The following is an 11955-nucleotide window of genomic DNA, read 5'->3' on the forward strand; positions in this document are numbered from 1 at the left end:
CTCTGAATTTGTTACAGCACCTGATAGTCCCCCCCAAATAACCAAAGCGGATTTTTACGCTTCAGTTTTCTTCCATTTACGCGCGTAACTACAGTGATTGTGTGTTGGGCTCTGACTACTGCCAAAACGTGGGCACTGAAGCTGCTACTGCCGCTCTGGTAACATGCTGGTCACGCTACACCTCCTGTGTAGACACAGTGTTAGTCAAAGCATTTGGTTAAGGTTTGGGAAAGATTGTTGTCTCGATTATATATTACAAAAGTCAATGCTGACTTTCCCTAACCTTAACCAGTGTTTTTGTAGCTTAAACATTACCATTCCAAAAAAACTGGAATAGTTAAGCTCCGTAGAGAACAAACATATCAATATTTTTTATCTTTCCTTTTTTATTAGCAAAGATAAATGTGCAAGACATCCTGGTTACATTAGTAGGCTTCTCATTTTTAGCCGGCACTGACAGTCGCTTCTGCCAAAATGACATAAGCGGTGGCAAATTATATCAGCTGTACTTAATTGACATTAATCCCATAATGGCTGAAATGAAACTTTTGGCTGTTGGGTCAATGTGCCTTCTGCAAACCGGTGTCTGTAATCAACAAGACCACCAGAGTAGCAACTCTTCTCTAATGAAAAGATATAGCTAATTGTGTCACGCATGTCAGTATTTGGAGCAAATACTCAAGGTCCTGATTTGGGAAAAAAAGAAAAAATTGAAAAAGTTACAAGTCAATTAATCAACATTTCCAGTCTTATGCTTCTCAGCTCTTTTTCAGGTTTTCGCTACAGGTTGTCAGCATTAATTAGCCTGACACTCGAAAGTTTTTCTACCTTCTCAGTCAACAAAAGGTGATTAGAGATCTTTGAGTTTTAGTTATTCTTAACTTAAGGTACTCACGAATGTTGAAAGCTGAAGCGGATTAAAATTTGATAAGGGATTCAAAAGGATTCGGATTCAATAAGCAGATTCAATACCGCAAACCTAGATAACTCACATTGACACATTCAGATTGACCACCAATGTAGGTGTAACCAACATCACTATGTCAGTGTAAAAGTGGTAATAATCATCGTCTCCTCAGCATCAAATTGCAGAACTGCAGAGAACAAAAATAATGAGACTAACTAAGCCATGCTGAATTGAAAAGATAAATGAAGGCTATTTGAAGGGAGCAAAGAAGACGAGAGAAAATCAGACTCAGTGGGAGGTAGGCATGTCGGGGTGTGGCTGCTGAGGAAAACTCATCTCTTTCACCATGATTGGCAGCAGCATGATGATAGCTAATAAGCAAGAGGCTGACATTTGGATAGATAAGATGAAAATTCAGCCTGGGTCCAGGGTGTTTTTGTAATTGCCCCAGCCAGTAGCCTGTGATTGCAGCTAGTCTGAGTGGCCGGAGCTGTGCCTCTGGGGCTCAGGGAGGACATTTTCAGCTACAGACAAGCCCACTGAGATTAAGTGGCAGGGCCAGGTGGGGGTCAAATTGCTTTTGAAATGCCATGGGTCTCAAACGCAAAAACAGTCAAGAGAAACCCCACAACTCTCTCTCAGGTGTTTCTCAGATTGGAGCAGTGGTTGTGATCGTTCTATTAAATTTAATATAAATAAAACCATGTTTGAGCCTTATACAACCATTTAAAAGACACAGAGCAACTAGTCATTTTAATGTGTTACAATGACCACTGTCAGGCCTGTCATCTTAACGCTCAGTTCAGGAAATTTTGAATAAACTATATCTGTAGTGGGAAATGTCCTCATGAAACAGATCCCTCACACCCTCAGCTATTTCACAATTAACTAACATACCTGGGGGCTTTTCTTGTTGTGAAAACCGACAATAGCCACTGTACAGGCATATTCTCACAAATAAGTGAGAGTAGTAATAGTTTCTGGCCTCATAACTGCAGAGAAAGGACATTAAGTTGAATGTAATGCTTTAAGATCATTGTAAGAGGTACGAGTGCCAGGAAGATGACTCCACTGAAATGGCTGTGTTGCTCTGTGTCTGCTGAATGTTTTATTTCAAAGCAATATCGATAGCTTTCTCTATAAAATGTCAGAAAATAGTGAAAAATGGCTGTTATAATTTCCTACAGTCCAAGGAGATTTTTTTATTAAGTATTAAGATTGCTTGTTTAAGCCAATCCACAGTCCAAAACCAAAGATATTCAGTTTATAATCATGTCAAATGATATAATCATGACAAAGAAATGCATCAAATCCTCATATATTAGAAGCTAGAACCAGCAAATGTTTGTCATTTTTAATTGACAAATGCTTTAAACAATTATTTGATTTTCAAAATAGATCGATAGAGATAGAGTTGCTAAGTGGGAGATGTTTCTGGCAACCCTGGTTCCAGAAGTAGTTCCAGAAGTCCCATTTATTTTTCCCATAGACAACGTTACGTGACTCACAAAAAACATCCAATCACCAACCTTACAATTCTGTTACATGTGTTGCTAACAGCAGGTGGAAGCTAAAGAATACAGTCTTGAGAAAACTGGTTTTACAACCTGCAGCTTGAAGCAATGCACTTTTAGATTCTGGGTCAAATTCAGATTCATCCAAAAACTATAGTGCAGCCTCTTGTTCACATGTTCATCAATGAAGCCTTTTGAATTCACTACTGCTCTGATTAGCATCTTTGAATGGCTTCTTTTCCATAGGAATGGCAGACCAGGCTCATGGGTAGTAGTATTTAATTTAATTTAATTAAATTGTATTTATATAGTGCCAATTCATAACAGAAGTTATCTTATTTCACTTTTCCTATAGAGCAGGCCTAGACCGTACTCTTCCTAATATTATTTAAAGAGACCCAATAATTCCCACCACGAGAAAGCATTTGGCGACAGTAGCAAGGAAAAACTTCCTTTTAAGAAGGCAGAAACCTCAAGCAGAACCAGACTCAGGGTGGGCGACCATCTGCTACTGCCGGCTGGGTTGAGAGAGAAAGAAAGAGAGAGAGAAAGAAAGAGAGCAGAAGGAAAGAGAGCATACAGTAGCACAATGCAAATTCCACATAGAATATTAAAATAATAATAATGTAATGGTAGTGGTAATATTAATATTAATGAAATAATTATAGGAATAATAATGAGAGGAATAACAATAATAATAATAATAAGACTAATAATAATAACTGTAGTAGCAGTTGTCAAGCAGGAACATGGGGGCAGTAGGAGGCCCGTAATCATAGATCTAGACTCTACGGCTGCGGAGTCAGACATACCTGCTGAAAGCAACAGAAGGAAACTATGGGAGAAAGAAGATATTAGAAGTTAGTAACATGCATTAATAGGATAAGAATGAATACTGTTGAAGAGGGAGAGGAGGAGAAAGGTGCATCATGGGAAGTCTCCTGGCAGTCTAAGACTATAGCAGCATACCTAAGGGATGGGTCAGGACTCACCTGAGTCAACCCTAACTAGAAGCTTTATCAAAGAGGAAAGCCTTAAGCCTACTCTTATATTTGGAGATGTTGTCTGCCTACCGAACCCAAACTGGGATCTGATTCCACAGGAGAGGAGATTGACAGCTGAAGGCTCTGGCTCCCATTCTACTTTTGGAGACTTAGGAACCACAAGCAACCCTGCATTCTGGGAGCACAGTGTTCTAGTGGGGTAATAAGGTCAGTAAGATACGATGGTGCCTGACCATTATGGACTTTGTAGATGAGGAGAAGGATTTTAAATTCTATTCTGGATTTTACAGGGAGCCAGTGCAGAGAATCTAATATTGGAGAAATATATATCTATATATAATAAATCTCTTTTCCTAGTTCTTGTCAGTACACAGGCAACAGCATTCTGGATCAATTGGAGTCTTAAGGGACTTATTCGGGCAGCCTAATATTATGGAATTGCAAAAATTCTAGCCTAGAAATAACAAATGCATGCACTAGTTTCTCTGCATCATTTTGAGACAGGATGTGCCTGACTTTTGCAATGTACATAGGCGAAAAAAGGCAGTCCTTGCCATCTAGAGTAAGTATATCTTTAGATAACGTGTCTCTGAGGTGTTTGGGGCCAAGTACAATAACTTCAGTTTTGACTGAGTTTATCCAGGTTTTCATCCAGGTTTTTATGTCCTGAAGTCTAGCCAACTGGTTAGTTTCATCTGGCTTGATCAATAGATATAATTGTGTATCATCTGCATAACAATGAAAGTTTATGGAGTGTTTCCTAATAATATTGCCAATAGGAAGTATATATAAGGTGAATAGAATTGGTCCAAGCATGGAACCTTGCAGAACTCCGTGACTAACTTTGGTGTGCATGGAGGATTCATCGTTGTACATGTACAAACTGAGATCGATCTGATAGAATTTAAACCAGCTTAGTGCAGCTCCATGTAATGCCAATTACATGTTCCAGTCTCTGTAATAGGATGTGATGGTCAATGGTGTCGAATGCAGCACTAAGATCTAACAAGACAAGTACAGAGACAAGTCCATTGTCTGATGCAATTAGAATGTTATTTGTAATTTTCACCAGTACTGTCTCTGTGCTATGATGCACTCTAAACCCTGACTGAAAATCTTCAAATAAACTCTTGTTAAGTAGAAAGTCACACAACTTATTGGTGACTGCTTTCTCAAGGATCTTAGAGAGAGAGGGGGAAGGTTAGATATAGGTCTATAGCTATCTAAAACCCCTGGATGAAGTGTGGGCTTTTTAAGAAGAGGTTTTCAGCTACTTTAAAGGACCCATGATGTCACCAGGTCAATAAAAACACCATGGCCATTGCTCGCTCTCTCTTTCTTCTGGACTCTTCTGCTGCAGCAGACAGCTGCTAGCTGTCTCCCAGTGTGACCTGCTTAGAACAGACACACAGGAGAACCAAACTCTCTCTCTTACTGTAGCAGACATGGGACGCCTGCGTGAGATTTCTGCAACAAAGCTTAGTTAGCGCCAGCGGCTACTACACAAAGTCTGCCAGCTAACTTTAACAAGCAACTAAGCCACTTAGCGTCAAACTAATTGTAAGGAGAACAAAGAACGGAGCGACCGGCTTCCTCCGATCCCTACAAGCGGACACTGCAAAAAGACTTTTCCCGGAACCTCAATTCTTTCCAACTTGCGCAAAAAGTGCGCATGCGCCAGCCCGCATGCTGCCCATTGCCGTAGCTCCGTCTTGTCGTCTTCCTTTTTCTTCCAAACTTGAGTAACTTGTGTGTAAGTGTAATTTAAACTACGCTCTTTACGAAAATGAGGGTAGAAAGTGTTTTGGTACTTTTTTTCGCCGTGGAACTTCTTCTTCTGCTCCTCGGTTGGGGCAGCGCTGCAGATCAGCTGTTTGGCCGCATTGTTTACACCAGGGAACAGCTGATCGCGCTGAAGCCGAGCGGCATGGCACCCAGGACTACCGATGTCCCCACTGAGATCTGGAGGAGGTGACAAACTGGGATGCACTCAGTGAGCCTGATGGAGAGGACATTGACGGGCTCACTGAGTACACTACTGGCTTCATTAACTTCTGTGTGGACTGCAATGTCCCAACCAAGATGGTCCATTGTTATCCAAATAACAAACCGTGGGTAACAAAGGACATCAAGGACATCCTGAATGCCAGGAGGAGGGCCTTTACTGATGGTAATAGGGAGAAGGTGAGGGCAATCCAGGCCAACCTGAAGGTGAAAATCAGGGACGCCAAGGAGAAGTACAGGAGGAAGCTGGAGTGGAAACTCCAGCAGAACAACATGAGAGAGGTCTGGAGTGGCATGAAGACCATCACTGGCTTCAGACCGACTGGCTGCAGAGGAGTTGAAGGCAGCTTGGACAGGGCCAACGAACTTAATCTGTTCTTTAACAGATTCGACACGCCGGCTCCTGCTCATCCCCCCTCTAACTCAGCTGCTGTCGGCCCTCAAGCTCCTCTGAGTACTCTGCTCCCCCCTACCCATCAGGCTAACAGCCCTCTTCACACTAATGACCCCCCCTCCCCCACCTGTAACTTCTGCTGTGTGCCTGACTGCTGACCAGGTGAGAGGACAGCTGATGAAACTCCACTGAAACAAGGCTGCAGGCCCCGATGGCGTTAGCCCCGGGGTGCTAAAAGCCTGTGCCCCCCAGCTATGTGGAGTCCTTCAACATGTCTTCAACCTGAGCCTGAGTCTTCAAAGGGTCCCTGTTCTGTGGAAGACATCTTGCCTCATTCCTGTGCCGACCGCATCCCAGTGGCTCCAAGGACTACAGACCGGTGGCACTGACCTCCCACATAATGAAGACCCTGGAGAGACTAGTGCTGGAACAGCTGCGGCCCATGGTCAGACCCCTCCTGGACCCCCTTCAGTTCGCCTACCAGCCCTGACTGGGAGTTGAGGACGCCATCATCTTCCTGCTGAACCGCATCCACACCCACCTGTATCATGTTTTTTGACTTCTCCAGTGCTTTCAACACCATCTGGCCAGCCCTGCTGGGTGAGAAGCTGGCAGCGATGCAGGTGGATGCCCCCCTTGTGTCCTGGATTGTGGACTACCTGACTGGCAGACCACAGCATGTGCGCCTGCAGCACTGTGTGTCGGACAGCATGGTCAGCAACACTGGGGCCCCTCAGGGGACTGTCCTCTCTCCCTTCCTCTTCACCATCTACACCACAGACTTCAGCTACCACACATAGCATATTTATGATTATGACAAAAGCGCCGCCTAGTGGCTGATTGGCACCAAATTTTGCACAGGGCCTCAGTACATACATAGAATCAGAAATACTTTATTGATCCCCAAAGGGAAACTCTTTTGTTAAAGCTGTTTACTATCACGTCAGTGCACACAGAAATATAACTTCTAAGCAAATCAAAATATAACACACTATAATACAGGATAAATTAAGTACAAAGTGGATATAATTATAAAATTAAAATAAATGTAAAGTACAAAGTGGATTTACCGGTTGATGATACGTATGTACGGTGTAATAATACAATGTAATAATATAAGTAATAAGTCATAGTGCTTGTACTGTCAAGTTAAGGGTAGCTTATTAAGATGATTATGAGATGGTGGATATTGCACAGCAGTTATAGAAGTATAAATAAATATCAATAAATAGGGAATTTTAAACTGAAAAGAGTATATTGCACAGCAGTATTAAACAGAGAATATTGCACAATTATTTCAAGTATTGCAGTGATGTTAATGGTCCAATGTCCAGTTTAATGACTTAGGGTCATATAGACTGACACTTATAGGGAGGAGTTGAAGAGTTTGATGGCCACAGGCAGGAATGACTTCCTGTGGCGCATTTTGGGGGGATGAGTCTTCCGCTGAAGGTACTCCTTTGTTTGACCAGCACGCCATGGAGTGGGTAGGGGACACTGTCCAAGATGGCATGTAGTTTGGCCAGCATCCTCCTCTCTAACACCACCGCCAGAGAGTCCAGCTCCACCCCCACAATGTCACTGGCCTTACGGATCAGTTTGTTGAGTCTGTTAGCGTCCGCTACCCTCAGCCTGCTGCCCCAGCATGCAACAGCATACAGGATAGCACTGTGTGTTAGTCTGTGTGGCCACCACAGACTCATAAAACATCTTCAGCATTGTCCAGCAGATGTTGAAGAACCTCAGCCTCCTCAGGAAATAGAGGCGGCTCTGCCCCTTCCTGTAAACAGCTTGAGTGTTCTTAGCCCAGTCCAGTTTATTGTCCATGTGTACTCCCAGGTACTTGTAGTCCTCCACAATGTCCACACTGACCCCCTGGATGGAAACCAGGGTCACTGGTACCTTGGCCCTCCGTAGATCCACAACCAGCTCCTTAGACTTTGTCGCATTGAGCTGCAGATGGTTCTGCTCACACCATGAGATAAAGTTACCCACCGCAGCCCTGTACTCAGACTCATCACCACCACTGATACATCCCACCACAGCAGAGTCATCAGAAAACTTCTGAAGGTGGCAGGACTCTGTGTGGTAGCTGAAGTCTGTGGTGTAGATGGTGAAGAGGAAGGGAGAGAGGACAGTCCCCTGAGGGGCCCCAGTGTTGCTGACCATGCTGTCCGACACACAGTGCTGCAGGCGCACATGCTGTGGTCTGCCAGTCAGGTAGTCCACAATCCAGGACACAAGGGGGGCATCCACCTGCATCGCTGCCAGCTTCTCACCCAGCAGGGCTGGCCGGATGGTGTTGAAAGCACTGGAGAAGTCAAAAAACTTGATCCTCACCGTGCTTGCCGGCTTGTCAAGGTTGGTGTAGATGCGGTTCAGCAGGAAGATCCTCCCAGTCAGGGCTGGTAGGCGAACTGAAGGGGGTCCAGGAGGGGTCTGAGCATGGGCCGCAGCTGTTCCAGAACCAGTCTCTCCAGGGTCTTCATTATGTAGGAAGTCAGTGCCACCGGTCTGTAGTCCTTGGAGCCAGGCTGAAGGACTCCACATAGCTGGGGGGCACAGACTTTTAGCACCCCGGGGCTAACGCCATCGGGGCCTGCAGCCTTGTTTGAGTGGAGTTTCATCAGCTGTCCTCTCGCCTGGTCAGTAATCAGGCACACAGCCTGGGCACACAGCCATAGGGTCCATAGATTCCATTCCATTCTAAACTTTTATGCAGATCAGACTTAAGGCCTAGGAGGAGTTTGAAAAAGTAGGTTTTGAATGTTTTGCGATGTTCTGAATAATCTAAATAAATTATAGGCAAAAACGGGCGTGGTCTATATCATAAGAAGCAGCTCAATTCAGGGAATGTGTGCATGTAAGGATTTCGAATGTGCGACGTACTATGTGGGAGTTACTGGCCAAAACGCATTTACCTTGATTATAGCGCCACCTCCAGTGGGCATGTGTCATTTTTGGTGTCTTGGCTATTATTTTTCCGTTGGTAAAAGTGGTACTGCAGCCTACACCATAAGAGTTATGCAAGTGAAATTCACAGGGGAGGTATAAATTGATGCATGCACCTCAGACACCTTGTGATATAGGTCACACCCATTTCCGCCTACAATGTTTTTTCGCAAAATTGCAAAATATGCAAAATATGCAAAACCTACTTTTTCGAACTCCTACTAGGCCATGAGTCTGATCTGCAAAAAATTGTGCATGGGAAAACATTCCCATACTTATAAACTAAAGAAAATTTCGGTTGGTGGCCCAAAAATCAGCGAAAGAAAATGCGAATGAATGCTTGTTTCCACCCACTACCGTAATGCGATTATTAGGAGTTGGTTCATCGAGATAAGCAGTAGGTGCCGCCAACTCTCTAGTCAAGTGCCATTATATATCATTGAAGAATAAGATGGCGCAACAACATGAGGTAATTGAGTGAGCGCCAATCAAGCATCAAATGGTAGAAAACACGATATAAATATGACATTTATGTTTGTTTTATGTATTAATGTGAGGAAGGTTACAGTCTCCTCATCACTCCACACAGATCTGCCACTATTATTAAAATCAAAGATGTGCAATAAAAACAGGTGGATGGAACCCAGATTGCTCAGCTAGCGTGACACCTAAGTCAAGAAAGTGACCAATATTAAATAACGACTGATAAAATAATACAGCACATCACAAATATTTTGATAGATTGTTGATCCTGTTAACTACTAGCTACATGCACAACATCATGCAGGCTAATAGGCAGCCTTGGCACGTAATGGTAGTGAGTAGCTTATTGAGCTAAGCTAGCAGCTACAGGCTGACAAAATAATACAGATTTTTTAATCCATTAAAATATCATACATTGTCAAACAAAAGCAATCTATGTGCACCTGTTAAAACACAACATTCTTGCGACGTTATTGTAAACATATATGTGCATTGATATTCTGTCTTCTCCGTCTTTAATCTTTCAGCGTAGGTCCCGCCCACGAGAGTCAGTTCAACAGCAACCAAAACTTTTGGTTTCAATAGCAAAACTTTTGGATTTGAAAGCAAAGCTTTTGGTCTCAAAAGAAAAATGTTTGGATTCGAAAACTTTTGGATTTGCATTAATACATTTTTAATCACAAATTTATTTTACTTGCAATAAAACACTTTTTTTTTCAACCTGGAAGAATCTCGTTTAGTCTGGCAAGATAGTCTTAAAACATATAGGAAGGCCCTCCGTAATGCCAGAGCAGCTTACCCCCAGGTTTCTTTTCAGCACTGTAGCCAGGCTGACAGAGAGTCATAGCTCTATTGACCCATGTATTCCTATAGCGCTCAGTAGTAACAACTACATGAACTTCTTTAATGATAAAATTTGAACTATTTGAGAAAAAAATCATCAAGTCCTGTCTTCAACTGGTGCCGACTTGTCTTCAAACACAGGAACCTTGGAAATAGCTGTAGAGCCTGATGTGGGTTTTGGCTGCTTTGCTCCTGACGATCTTCAGCTGACTTCGACGATTAATTCATCTAAGCCATCAACCTGTCTCTTAGACCTCATTCCAACTATGCTGCTTAAAGACGTTTTACCCTTAGTTAGCACCTCTTTACTGTATATGATCAGTCTGTCTTTATTAACAGGCTATGTACCAAAATCCTTTAAAGTAGCTGTAATTAAACCGCACTATTACTTTATACCGTATTATTATCATCAACCAGTAAACCTACTTTGTATTTCACACTTATTTTAATTATATACTTATACCCACTTGGTACTTAACACGCTATGTACCACAGTCCTTTAAAGTAGCTGTAATTAAACCGCTTCTTAAAAAGCCCACCCTTGATCCAGGGGTTTTAGCCAACTATAGACCTATATCTAACCTTCCATTTCTTTCTAAGATCCTTGAGAAAGCAGTCGCCAATCAGTTGTGTGACTTTCTAAATAACAATAGTTTATTTGAGGATTTTCAGTCAGGGTTTAGAGAGCATCATAGCACATAGACAGTACTGGTGAAAATTACAAATGACCTTTTAATTGCATCAGACAATGGACTTGTCTCTGTACTTGTCTTGTTAGATCTTAGTGCTGCATTCGGCACCATTGACCATCACATCCTATTACAGAGACTGGAACATGTAATTGGCAGGAGCCGCACTAAGCTGGTTTAAATTGGCGCTCCCATTGTTCAGTCCCTGATCTCCTGTTGTGCTGGTCCTTTCCTAGATTCTTCTTATTCAAAAGGATGTTAAATTTCTTAATTTGCCGCTCCTTGCTCTTCCTATGTTGTGCACCCTGTGCTACCTGTGTAAAATCCAACACTCTCTTGAGGATTTCTTCTGGGACAATGCTTGTTAACTTCTTCTGCAAAAATTCAATTCTGTTCTTCAAATTGTCTATTCTTAAGTTGTTTTCCCTGATCCTTTCACTAAGCATCTGGGTCAGGTTTCTTCTCCAAATCTTCTCTGCTCTGTGTCCTTTTACTGGTGGTTTAATCTGTAGGCTCTTGGGAATAATCTTGCTCTGCCTGCATCTTAGATTAAAACGGCGATGGTTCCTGTGGTCTGCTAATTTCCTGGCTGTGAAATTAGCAGACCACAGGAACGGAGCGGCAAATTAAGAAATTTAACATCCTTTTGAATAAGAAGAATCTAGGAAAGGACCAGCACAACAGGAGATCAGGGACTGAACAAAGGGAGACATGTATTAACAGAAACAATTGGATCAAAAACTTATCAGACCGCATCCTGACACAGGCGGAAAAAAATGTGCTCTCCAAAGGGCTCAACTTTTCAGTTACATCCAACCACATCCCTACAGTGGACTACATCACAGCCACCGAAACAGCCATTAGGAAGAACAAGATGACTGAAACAGAGGCTGCAGACCTGAGGCTACGTGTCACAGCAACATTAAAGAGTGCCAAACCGCCTCCTTCCAACATTACATCCGAAGAGAGGAGGGCACTCTCAGCACTGCAGAAGGATCACAGCATAAACATTCTACCAGCAGACAAGGGTCGCTGCACTGTGATTCTGAACACAGCCGATTATGAAACCAAGGTCAACAACCTTCTTGAAGACACAACCACATATCAAAAACTTAAAAGAGATCCAACCAATGGCTACAAGAAGAAGGTTATAGACTGTCTACAG

General features: G+C 42.8%; 1 protein-coding gene across 3 annotated transcripts in view; it reads right to left on the reverse strand.

The window, feature by feature from the left end:
* arhgef39 (Rho guanine nucleotide exchange factor (GEF) 39) overlaps positions 1–11955 on the reverse strand; it is a 98824-nt gene that overhangs the window by 11264 nt on the left and 75605 nt on the right. Inside the window, exon 8 of one of the 3 annotated variants that reach the window (XM_044186451.1) lies at positions 2874–2939. The exons of the other annotated variants lie outside the window; for them this stretch is intronic. Within the exon in view, the coding sequence (XP_044042386.1) occupies positions 2874–2939 (66 nt within the window). The remainder of the gene's footprint in view (positions 1–2873; positions 2940–11955) is intronic. 3 annotated transcript variants of the gene reach the window in all.

This window comes from Siniperca chuatsi, linkage group LG23 (assembly GCF_020085105.1).
Source record: "Siniperca chuatsi isolate FFG_IHB_CAS linkage group LG23, ASM2008510v1, whole genome shotgun sequence".
NCBI lineage: Eukaryota > Metazoa > Chordata > Actinopteri > Centrarchiformes > Sinipercidae > Siniperca > Siniperca chuatsi.